The 13,154-nt window shown below is 42.3% G+C and overlaps 1 protein-coding gene across 1 annotated transcript; it reads right to left on the bottom strand.

Moving 5' to 3' along the window:
• Positions 1-5,070: 5,070 nt before the first annotated feature.
• On the bottom strand, positions 5,071-10,441 carry dla (deltaA; the record flags this gene model as incomplete). The annotated part of the gene is made up of 11 exons (XM_080722486.1): positions 10,382-10,441; positions 9,969-10,271; positions 9,589-9,649; positions 9,233-9,490; positions 8,076-8,136; positions 7,807-7,937; positions 6,864-7,033; positions 6,474-6,690; positions 5,435-6,206; positions 5,199-5,307; positions 5,071-5,076 (listed from the first exon to the last, which is right to left on the bottom strand). Exons 1-11 carry the CDS (start codon positions 10,433-10,435, stop codon positions 5,071-5,073), a joined length of 2,142 nt encoding a protein of 713 aa, XP_080578612.1. The 5' UTR covers positions 10,436-10,441.
• Between the last annotated feature and the right edge of the window lie 2,713 nt (positions 10,442-13,154).

Below are 13,154 nucleotides of genomic sequence, written 5' to 3'. Positions count from 1 at the left end.
GGGGGGGTTGGGATCATTTCACTTGCAGTTCAGTTCTCTTTCATTCAAATATTATCAACTACAGTTTACATACGCACCTCCATTTTCAATCATCTCCATATAGATTGAATATAAGAACATTTTTCATCAAAAGATTTGCAGCTTTTGAGAAATGAAGAAAAACAAAAATTTCATTTCATTTCATTTGAATTGAATGTGAATTGCCTCAACAGTGAATCTGAGAGGAATGAACAAGGATTACAGAAGTTTGTTGATGGTTGAGACGATGACTTAAAGTAATTCTAGCAAAGCTAGAATATACGTTAGGAGTCCAGATGCACAAGAGAGAGAGTGAATGAAATTCACCGTTGAGTGTCAGACAGCTTTGTAAGGTTTTCGATAGGCACCACCGCACAGCCTAGGATCATATACCTCGAACCAGAATGAGTCCACAATGACTCTAAGGACACTATAGTTTGAAATGTTTTGGGCATTTCAGCATGTTTTACACAACAAACACACACACACCTACAATTACCTCGGTGGTCCAAAGACAGGCATTATGCTTCACATAAGCTACATCAAGAAGAAACAGTGAAATCTAAAGATATTATAGATCAGTTTACTTTTTAAAAAACCTTTCTAAAGAACATACATGTAAAATTTTTCCTGTACATCGTTACGCTAGCTTTGTTAAATCTGTTGCTCGTCTGTGATTCTTCGATGCAAAAATAAGAAAAAGAAAACGTTTGAAAGAACTTTAAAACTGAAAGAGCCATTAAAACTATGTTCAACTAGATTGAATAACGATGACAAATCAATGATTTTTATCAGGATTTTAGAGTGTATGCGTTTTGGTTGTATTTTGTCTTTCAGGGCTATTGTCGCTGAATGGGAATGATATGTTGCAAAGAGAGATATAAGCCTTTCTCGCAACAGTGAAAAGTCTAATAAAGTTTTTTATGATTTTAGTCAAACTAAATAAAAAAGTACAATCACCCCTTAACGTTTTGACTTAAAGTCAAAACTGTGATAATGTTGGTTATCACATTAATATTTATTACAATTTGATCGCTATGCACAATTAAGTTTGCACATCATGTGACTTAGACCTAGATGTTGTTTGCCCCAATGATATTTGGCCTAAAATGTTTGTTTTGTCTTATTTTGCACCTAAAAGGTGATCCTAGAAACTTTACTGCTTTTTGCTTTATTTTTATGTTCAGGAAACGACAATGTATCATTTAAAAAATAGCCTTCTATTTGAAATTAATACATGAATAAATTGGCACTGTATTAAAGACAACTTCAATAATTAAGTTTAAATCAATGTCTGAGTGGTCCTCACTATAAATAATGACATTAAATTCCCCTATTGAAATTAGGAAAAACTGCTTGTTTACAACGACCAGCCTAAGCAATGTGTTGCGTTGCCGTGGTTTGTAAGATTGTAACCCAATTTGCATAATGTATATGATGTGCTTGGCAACATTACAGATGCAAGTGAATAAATAAAGAAGTGTAACAACTGTTAAGATTTTTAATAGGTTACTGCTGAGTTATAAACACAAATGTTTTTTGCGAAACCCACAAGGTTTTTTAAGCTTTTTGGAAGTTATATATATTTACCTCATTTGCTAAATGCCAACACCATGCTATGGCCTACCTTTGTAAATGGGCAGTATTAGACTGTTTCAGAGATTTATCTATCCTCAGCTATTGAAATGGTTTTGATGCATTTTGTCTGAGGCGGACCCTTGTACAGTACTGTAATATGTGTGCTTAAGCCATGTCAGCGCATTGTAATGTACTGTGTTATGCCTTTTTTTTTAAGGGGGGAACATGATAATTCCCTCTTTTTTTCCCGTTTCTTTTCTACATTAATATTTGTTTAACAGAGGTGAAATATGTCATAAGAAAGTCATTTTATAAAAGCACTTGTCATCATATACCACATGATTTATGTATAAAAAAAACTAAAGGCATGATTTAACTTTTTATGAAAACTTAGATGTCGTACTTCATTGACTTAATTGAATTTTAAAACAAGTGATTTTAAAAAATATTTCAAAGATTTTTTTCCTCCAAATAAAGTCTCCTACGACTTAAAGCCAGTTTGTTGTCGTCTGATCCCCCCACCCCACACACACACACACACACACACACACACACACACACACACACACACACACACACACACACACACACACACACATAGACACACATAGACATTTGTTTTTCTTTGTTTTTCTGTATAGAGGGAGGTTCTACTGTTCTCCATCTTAATTTAGTCACCTCTAATAGTGCTACAGTACAGGTACAGGTGGTGTTTCTTAGCACCATTGTTGTATATTTTTCATATTGCAAAATGTTCTCAATATTTACACAAGACTTAATTGATTGATTGAAGACTTTATTAGAAGTTTTCATAGGAAAAGGTACAGTTTCATGACGGTACAGTTCACTGGTACAAGGTCTACTAAAAGGAGATCCTAGAAAAGACTACGCTTATTTCCACAGGAAACCATTTAAGTATCTCATATAACAGTCCTCAGTGTTTGCAAAAAATGATAGTTGTTGATGTTGCTGTATCGTTGACGCATCGTTGTTTTGGTTGTCCAAAATAGGGATGCCATGGTTAATATGGTTACATTAACAAGGCTTTTAATGTGATTTTCTTTCAAAACCTACCATAAAGTTTACTTTTAAGTTCACAAGCAATAGAAGCATCATCATTTGGTTGGTTCCCTTAACTGCAAAGTCTGCATTCTGAAAATAAAAATGTAAAAAAAGAAACGAAGAAAGAAAGGAAAAAAGAAAAAGTATTATATAGACAATATAAAAGCTTCCTTTTCTGAAAGAACCCCATAGAAAATCTTTTTTTTTCTCTCCTGTTTCAGTCTTTGAAGGTCTGGCTGGTAGTGGCTGAACTCTGGCCAGAAGGCATCTGTTACTCAGCAACATCTGTTCCTGTTAAGCCCAATTTATGCTTCGTCGCACTGCGGTGTGCCGCTCGCTGAAAATGTGCAGACCTACAAGCTCACAGCGCGGCACGGACGCGGCGTGTCATGAGCTTGTAGGTCTGTGATTTTTCCAGCGCGTGACACCGCCGTGCGACGGAGCATAAATTAGGCCTCACTCTCTCCCAGCATGCCGGGGGACACATAGCTTCTCCCAAGGGTGGCCCTTTGTGTGTCCCATTGTCAATTCCATCATTGTCTGCTCGAGGTCTGTTCCCAGGATGCTGCGGGGTTATAAAACCTCTATAGAGGCCAACTCCTCTGCTGATGATTTACAGTAATTTGTCTCTGCCTATGTCATAATTGTATTTTAAAGTGTAACCGTAAATTAAAATAAAATTGTCACCAAAATGTAATAAACTTAGGATGTTTTATTGAGATGGCTATTGAGAGGTAAAACTGGCCTAGTGAATGGACAGATTCCCCCCCCCTCCCCCCAACCACTGGGTGACAAGAACTTCACTTGGGGGATTTTTCAACTTTAGGACATGTGCAGTTCCAAACTCTGGGGATGTTATATTCAAGCATTGCTTTACATTTTCTCAAATTCTTTCTTTGAATTTCAGAGACAAAATGAACCGCCTTTTTTTCTCCTTCTAACCACTTAAAACCTATCCTACATAACTTCTTTGAACAGGGGTCCCCCCCCCACACACACGGCTCTTCTTGATCTCATCTCCACCAAGTCTCATTGCCGAAAATAGCCGATTCAATATTATGTATATCAGATATGTTCTGCAAATGTTCACCCCAGAACATTAGGGACACATGTGGTTATAAAGAGAAGAAATAGGAGTGGTAAATCTAGCATGAGCACATTGTTTTTTATGAATAGCCCCTCCCGTCTGTCTCCTGGGAGACACTTTAAACTTCTGTCAGTAGCCAACAGTGTCTGTATAGAATAGCCCACTATGGGGTCGCCAGGGAAAGATAACAGATGTTACTGATTAACTTTACTCACAGACCCCAAAAGAACCAAGTGTTGAGAATGTTTACAGACTAACTAAAAAAAAAGAACAAAAACAAAGTTGCACACTGTTACATTTCACATTTAATAATATTTATTTGGAAAAATAGTCTTAGCTAAATCCTTCATTCAAAAACAGTAAAGGAGGCAGTAACGTAAGAATTTGTACAATCCCTCTTAAATAACATTTCTTAAAAAAAACAAAGTCCCATTGACCTGAAGTGCCTTTGCAAATAACATTGTTACAAAAAACAACTTAAATAATAACAAACATCACAAATATACAATATTACAAAATAGAAATAATGTAAAAATCATTAAATTAACTTAAATTAAATCATAGCTTTAAATCATAACTTTTTTCTTTCTATTTTTCTTCTTTTTTTTACAAAAAGGTCGATCTGTATCAAAAAGAGCAAAACTTTTTTTTTTTATATATATAAAGACAAAATGTTCATGTCCAAAAAAACAATACTATGTCATAAATGGTTTGGAGGGCTTTTTAGGAGAAAGAAAACGCACTTCAATGAACACAGTGATCAAGTATACATACAGTCTTCACAGGTCTAAGCGATGGGAGCACAGCCCATGTGAACACCCTTGTGAAGAACAGGCCATTATGGCCAAACATCCACCGTTCAATGCAGTTCCTGCACCCAGCAACGGCATGTGGGTTAGAGAAAAGACCTGAGTGCAAATGTTGCAAAAAAAAAGAAGAAAAAGACTAAAACCTTGGCTGAAATTGTAACAACAATCACATCACATCATCACCAAGTGACAGTGTCCAAATTTGTCTCAATCTCGTTACAAAATCAATTTGTTCGGCCCAATCAAAGCCAACGGAAACAAAAGTGATAGTTCACCTTGAAAGGGAAAACTTTTTTGTTTTTATTTATTTCTTTTTTTGCCCCCGCCCGTTTCTCTTCCCCACAGGCCGCCACTGCCTGCACTTAATTTCCAGTAGAGAACCAGCTCACTCTGAATATCAGTTAAACGTCTCCGTATCAGCAGCAGTCTTAAGGTGGGACAATCCCCCCAGGGTTTAGAGCAGCATTTCAAGGAGTATAAAAAGTCTCCTATAGAGCAAATGATACAACGGGCTCGTTACACCTACAGAGACACAAAAGAAAATGGAGATTAGTGTTTGTTTCCCAATTGTCTACACGGAAAGAACCAGTGTTTACACAACAATTATAGTTGGTGACATGACGTTAGGGGTGTTCAAAACTCACCTCAGTTGCAATTATACATTCATCCTTCTCCTCTGACATCACAAACACAGATTTGTACTTGGTGTCCGCACATGCAGACATTTCTGGGCCTTTCTTTTCTGATGCATCGCTGCGGACGAGAGGAGAAAAACACAAAGATGTTGTTAGCTGGGGCGGTACTTCGACCTAAAAGAAAACTCACAGCTGAATTTTGTACATTTCAAGACAAGATCAACTTTTCCGCATGAAGTGCTTACCTTTTTAAACGCTTGCCGCGCTTCTCCTCAAACTCAAACGAGTCGTGAGATTGGCACTTGTCCTCGCAGGCTGCTTCCAACATGGCTTCTTTAGCAGCGTGCTCGTAGTTTACCTCGTGTACGAGGTTATAGTCTGCGGGCGGGTGGCGGCTCTTGTAGCTGCTCCTCCCCGGTGAAGATCCTTCATCGGGGTCACTGCAGAAGTCCATCTTCTTGTTGATGTTCTTGATGCCTGGTGTCGCCACGACACTGACCGCCAGGTCCTTGTCGCTGCGGTGACAGTTGTTGGTCAGGTTGTTTATGGTCTCGCCCTCAGTGAAAGTGTCTTGACCCTCACGCTGGGCCTTTGAGCGGAAGCATCCGACCAGCACAGCGCAGCCGGCGAGAAGCAGCAGCACCAAAGCCACCCCAGAGCCGACGGCCCAGGGCACTTCTGAGCCGCGGATCGCGGCATGCTCCGGAAGTAGGAACTGGCAGTTGCGGCCTCCATAGCCGGGCACGCACGCACAGACATAGCGGCTGTTCCTTTCGTGGCACGTCGCTCCATTGTGGCAAGGGTTGTGTTCACATCGGCTAATGGGAGAGCTGCAGTTGCGGCCGGTATATCCCGGGGGACACGTGCAGACGTAGCCGTCTACGCCCTCTTGGCATGTGGCACCATTCTGGCAGGGGTAGGCCGAGCACTCGTCGCCCGTGTGGTCGCAGTTCATGCCAGTGAAACCGTCAGGACACTGACACAAGTAGGAGTTGACCAGATCGACACAGTGCGCTCCTGTGACAGAGTAAGGACAAGCAATTAGTCTGGTATCCATAAGGTCAGGGTGTTATGGCGTAAGTCTGAAGGTCCATGTTGCCTGACACAAAATGATTAACCAGTTTCAAGCTGGTGTCCCTATTTTGATTTCTCCAAATTTCAAACAATTCTAAAAGATATTTTAAAATAGAAAAAGTAGCATATCTACAAGCTCACAACACATTGCAGTGACATGTTATGAGCTTGAAATAAGTTTTTAAACAAGGCACAAAGACACATTCATACCGTTTGAACAGGGGCTGGAGGTGCAGTGGTCAATCTTCTTCTCACAGTTGAAGCCGGCGTATCCCGTGGGACATTGGCAGTAGTAACCTCCGTCAGGGTTATCGGCGCAGCGGCCATCGTTGAAGCAGGGACCATCGGCACACGTCATGGCACTCAGTTCACAGGTGTTGCCATAGAAACCAGGAGGGCATACGCAGGTATATGTGTTTTCCTTATCCTGTGCGAAGAGAGGGGCCTGTTTATAATTCCATCCTTGAAGTATTATTACAGCATATATTTCTATCTTTCAATACTGTATGTGTTTTGATAATTCATTTTCTAACTGTATTTGTATATCAGCGTTCCACCAAGCGGTCGCTAAGATGCGTGTACACAAACACTGTGACTTACAGTGCAGCTTCCACCGTTGCGGCAGGGGCTTCCCGCACATTCGTTGACCTCAGCCTCACAGCTGGCCCCCGTGAATCCTGGCTTGCAGGAACAGGTGTAGCTACCCTGGCCAGTGTTGCTACAAGTGGCTCCATTCATGCAGGGCTTGTGGTGAGTGCAGTAGTTGAGATCTGGAAAGACACAGCAGCACATGTGGATTAGCCTCAGAGGAACACATGGCAGAACAACAGCAGCAGGAGAAAGTCTTTTTGTTTCACCGCGCACTCAACTCTTACTGTATATCTTCTAAACTCTCGCTGTCCTGCTGTTGTCTCTGTTTATCTCGACACTTGCGCCCTGTCATTCAGTTTTAGTTTTCATTTCACAGTACAGCTCTTTTTCAGTTAAGATTCTCAGAACCTGACCCTAACCCTGTTTACTAAGCAGTTACTAACCTGAAGTTCTGGGAACAACAAACATGTACTTTCTAAGTGTTTCAAAAACGTTTCCATTATAGCAGATCTACAAGCTCAAAATGTGTTGTGTGATGTGGCGTGTTGTGAGCTCAGCTGCCTTGTAGATTGGCTATTTTTTCCTCTTTTTTTGGAATGACATACCTCCCCCTTCAGAGGTGATCGAGGTTGTAATGGAAACAATAAACCAAAAACAATCACAAAACTGCTCCCTTTCTGGAAAATTTCAAGTTATTCACGTGACGTTTCTTTGATTGATCTCTCTTCCCCCTTGCCAACTTCCCCCTCTTCCTCCTTTCTTTTTTCTATGGAAATAACAAAAAACGATAAACTTGCACAAAAACGAAAAAAGCCATCTGTCTGCCCCTCTGCCTGTCTGTCTGTCTGTCTGCCTGCCTGCCTGTCTGTCTGCCTGCCCCTCTGCCTGTCTGCCTGTCTGTCTGTCTGTCTGTCTGTCTGTCTGTCTGTCTGTCTGTCTGTCTGGGACTCACCTTGGTTGCAGAAGAGCCCCCCCCATCCCTCCTGACAGTTACACTGCCATGGTTGCTGACACGTCCCATGGAGGCAGCCCGGGTAACGAATGCAGTCATCACAGTAACGGCCTTTGAATCCCACTCTGCACCTGTTGTCCAATTAGAAGAACACCGGTCAGTCAGTCCACTCAAATTACCTCATGTGTCCTTCGTCCCCCCCGTCCCCCCACCCGCTAATTAATTAATGCTTTTCTGTTGGTAGCAAGAGGTCAGCATCGTGAACTTACTTGCACTCCCCGGGTTTCTCGCAAAAGCCGTGCTCTTCGTCACATCCTGGCAGGCAGATCGCTGTGTGAGATAAAATATATACATATAAATAATAATGTTTACAACGGGTTAAACAGATGGAACTACATGGTTTATTATTTGCCAAAAAATAAGAACTAGCCATTGTAATGGTATATGTACAGATTAATTAATTCATTATAAATAATAATAATCCCTAAACCAATTAGCTGCTATTTAAAACAAAGTCTCCTTCATAACCATGGAAGAATGTTCTAGTAAATAGAAGGGAGGCGCACGGCCACGCGCGCGCGCACACACACACACACACACACACACACACACACACACACTTTTTTTTTCTTCGCTGTGGGTCAAAACTCTTTTATTCATTCAGTGCACACAACTCCCCTTAATGTCTCGGATTGGGCAGATAAGAGTGGACAGCTGGCGAGTATGTTGCCAGTGCGCGACAGCTGCCCCATTGTCTACTCTCTCCCAGCAGCTGCCCACTTCAAACAATACCTCGCCCGCCTCAGCCAATCAGCGTCCGGCCCACTCCGAGAGTAACGAATCGGACGTAGCATGTAAATTTATGGCACGCGTGAGATTATTCCGAAAAACTTTCCTCGGCCTCATTTGAATAAATCAAGTGGTCGTGTGTGTGGGAGCGTGTGGGAGCGTGGTGGCTTCTTGTATGGGCGCACAAGTTACTCATAACGGCTTCCATGGCCTATATGCCTACTAAATTCATAACGTAACATAACAACAGATAGCTGATAGCACTTAAATAGACTAGGCCAACCTTCAACCCAAAATGTAGTACAGTCACAGTCAAACACTGTTTTGTAATAACAATACACAGTCAAACACTGTTTTGTAATAACAATACAACATCTACAAAGTCACTGGTAACCAAAGTTAGCTAAGAATTGTAGTGGGGTAAAAGTACTTTAATTAAGTTCAGTACTTAAGTAAATCTACTCAATTACTTTACAACTCTGCAACAGATAGCTGTTAGCACTTAAAAGATTGCAGTTATACTCGCGCCATGATAATCCTGGCTACTGTAAAGCCCTAAAAAATGAAGTAGGCTAGTCTACCACGCACTCTCACAGCCTCACAGGCAATTAAAAGAATCTATCTCAGTTTTACTCACGTTCTGTGCAGTACTGTCCCTTCCACCCAGAGTCGCACACTATCTCGCCCCTCTCTCCGCAGGTGAAGTGGCCGAAGGCGTCGTCTCGCGGGCGGCAGAACACCGAGCACCCGTCGCCGTAGTAGTGCTCGTCGCACACGAACCGGTACGAGTACTTGAGCTCGGTCCTGCCGCCGGTGTGCAGGTCCTGGGACCACTCCTCTCCCACGGTCAGGTGTCTCTGCGTGGTCATGGTGCTGATGACGCGGTCTGGATTCTCTGAAGCATAAGGAGGGATTATACATTAATTTTAAGGTTCTTCTCAGACACTCAGGTATCTTTCTCTGAAATAGACTACTCGGGGTGTTCATTAGTACCTGTGGATAGGTCGTCTTTGGAGTCGGTGTGCAACGCCTCGATGATCAGCGAGAACGTGCCCTGGAGAACACAAATGGCTTGGTGAGACAGGTGGCCAGCGAAAGATGTGGAGATAAGATCAAGCATAGCATGGCCCGAGGCAATTGTTCTCCACGGTCCCCCGTGCACAATGCTGTTACAAACGCTTAACCTGATACGAGCACTTTCTGAGCAGCTGTGTTCCGAGCCTGCTTTCTATTCTGTCCCAAATGTGGTAACCCTGTGTTTTACGCACGATTACGCGCGGATTCGCCAAGATGGCGTGGTTTGCGGTTTGTTTTTATTCATGCATCACTGGTTTAGGAACAAACACAAGCCACTGTAGCCTACTACTACTCACCGGCCATGTAAAACCGAAGTTGATCCGGACGGGGCTGGAGAAGGAACTCTCCGGGATAACATCGGGGACTTGGAATGAGTTTGAGCCGAGCACCGGCGTCACCGCGCCGCCATATGTGCACGGCGGCTCCGGGGACGCGTTTGGCTGATAATGCTTCAGGCAGATCCTGAAAAAGGTTTTACATTCGCACTGCTGTTGGAATGATGAAGCGAGTCCCCCCTTGCAGCAGTTTTTGTTGCCCTGTACTCCCTTCTTGTTTAAAAACTCCTGCAACTTCAACTCAAAAACTCCCGAGCAAAATCCCTGTTGAGAAAAGAAGTGGGGTTTTGTTTAACTCCGGTTGAACTTGGCTATGTGTTGTTGTTTTCATTGTTCTTAAATGTACTTAAAAGTAAGTAAAATATATTGCTTACCTGACACACCAAGATGGACATAACGGCAACAGTTAGAAGGATGACACGCCCCATATTAAATAAATAAATAAATAATAAATAAATAAATAGTAAAATGTCAGGGGCTCAGGCTGTCCTCTCAAATCCGTCCACAGCTCAGAGAAAGATGCATTGAGCACGTTTTTCCTGCCTTGTGGTAGCTGGATGTTTAAGCCACGCCGTTTTCATTCATGTCCAAGAAACAAAAGGATAAATCCCAACTGTAAAAAGGTGAAAGATTTTCAAAGGTAAAATAAAAATAAAAAAGAAAGAAAGAGGAAAAAAGCTTTAAAATTCCCTTGGTGCGATAATCCAGTGCTAAAAGTGTAGAGAATTGTTTGATTCGGTTCCTTTCTTCGTTCAAAAGAAGAAGGCGACAAATTTAGGAAGTAGCTTTTGTTGTGTCTTGGTCTATCCCAAGGACAGATTTGTCACTGATCCAACATTCTTCCTCGCCACCTTCTCTCCCAACGTCTTTCCCTCAACATGAACTGTTCATCTGTTTACAGCAAAGGCCGCCTGCCGCCAGTTTTATACGGCTTGGCGCATGCTATGGTAATAACATGCAAATGAACTGCTCCCACCCCAACCCCCCAATCTGGCCCGAATGTTCACAATGGGACCCAATACCCATGCCCTCATAGTAGCACAAGAGTAAAACTAGCTAGTGGCTACTAGTGTGTGAAACTATTTGATCTAAATAAGAGCAGAGCTTTTAAACACAGATTGATGATGATCGACATCCATACAACACAACACAAAAGGCTATTTTAGAAGTTGTGTTGCAGGATTGGATCCATGGTGTGTGATTATGTATGGTTTTGTTGTAAAAAGACAGACTTTCCAGTATACAGCCCAATATAGGCCTACTGTAGGTGTTGTGATAGCACATTTTCTGCCACGTTGTTCCATGTTAAGCAAAACTTCTTTCAACTCAAGACATTGTTGGAAAAGTAGCCTACCCAAAAAGAATGCATTGTTAGGTTAAGGCCTATATATGTGTATGCTGTTGTTGTGTAGGCTATTCATCAAACCCTGACTCAGTGAAGTGCTTTGCAGCACATGGCTTACTCCACCCTCGTTTTGCTATTTCTGATGGTGATGGTGGGAAGAATTTGATGCTTTTGAATCAATTCAAAGGCTTAAATAAAGGAAACATTCCTTGGCAGAGATGTGTGACTAGTGAGGTAAACGAGTGAGGGAGGAAAAAACGGTTTTCAATTTGCTTCATAAAAAAAGAGAGAGGGAGAGAGAGAGTGTGTGTGTGTGTGTGTGTGTGTGTGTGTGTACGCGCGCTTTGAGTGAGTACGCGTGTGCGCGCGCGCATCTGCGAGTGCACGCCATGGTGCACGCACATATCCGCGCGCGCCAGAGAGAGAGTCTCTTGCATGGCCGTCCTGAGAGCACTTTGTTATTGTGTGTGTGCTGGAGGAATAAGTTGTGTGCGCTCAGCTGTATGGTAATTCGGGCAGCACCTGCTCTCCCCTCAATAACAGTGCGCGAGCTTCCCTCGGCGCGCGCCGCCATCCTTGTACAATGCCCCCCCCCCCTCCCACCCCACCCACACACACACACACACACACACACACACACACACACACACACACACACACACACACACACACACAACTTTGAAGGAGTCCCTTTAGCAATGGTGGAAAGTAACTTGCCTACAGTACTACCTACTCAGCTCCTACTAAGTACACTTTGGAGTTATAGCCTACTTTACTGGAGTAGGCCTATATTCCAATTTCCTATATGCCTACTTTCACTTCTCCACTAGGCCTTGGCCTAAACCAAATATTGTAGGCTAGTTTTACTCCGCTTACTACATTTATTTCAAAACTTTAGTTAGTTTGTAGATTTTGACCATTATTACCAAAACCTACATTCACAACTTCAGCCATTTGAAAATAGCCAATCTAAGATGCAAGGCATTGTTGTAGATCTGCAATTTACAAAGATTTAGCCTATACATTTGAAATGGGACATTCTGCTAAATGAGTGTTTTCACTTTTGGTAGGCCTACTTTAAGTAGGCTTCAAGTAGTCTTAAGTAGGCCGTAGGACTACATTTTGATGCCCATACGTTTGTAGGCTACTTTTACATTTTGGAATTCCAGACATTTACTTGTAACAAACTATATTGCAGTAGGCATATATACTTTTACTTAAGTAAGAAATGTGAGTAGCCTATACTTTTCCCACCACTGCCCTTCAGTATATAAAACATGACCAGCGCGGGCACATGTAGGCTAGTCGCTATAGATGTTTAGGCCTACACGTTTGGAAATGTCTTTTGCACAGCATCTCCATGGCAATGGCTTTATGTACATCCGAGCAAACGTCAGACTTTGGGGGACTATTATTCATTCAAGTCATACTTTTGTGTTAGAGGCGATGTGGGGGTGGTGGTGGGGAGGTGTGGGGTTTTCTTAATTAGGTCGTTCATTATAAGTGTGATTTTCTTTTGGATAATGGGCATGGATGGCCCGCGGTCCATAGTTACCATCAACCATACACATACTACATTGCGTCACTCTGTTAAGATATGCGCCTCAGTGTTTTTTTTTTGCCTGGTCACACATGCAGGGCCTTTCTTTTGATGCAGTTGTAAATAAGCTACCTGTTGTCTCGCCACGTTGACAACACAAATATGGGGTGACAGCAAACTCGCTGAAGATGTGTGTGTTGATTTAAGCCTGTCAACCATGTTTAGGGTTAGGGTTGACCTTATAGGTCAGGTGGGCACCTCA

This window comes from Nannobrachium achirus, assembly GCF_963921795.1.
Source record: "Nannobrachium achirus genome assembly, chromosome: 3".
NCBI lineage: Eukaryota > Metazoa > Chordata > Actinopteri > Myctophiformes > Myctophidae > Nannobrachium > Nannobrachium achirus.
This window is presented reverse-complemented; position numbering and strand designations above follow the sequence as displayed.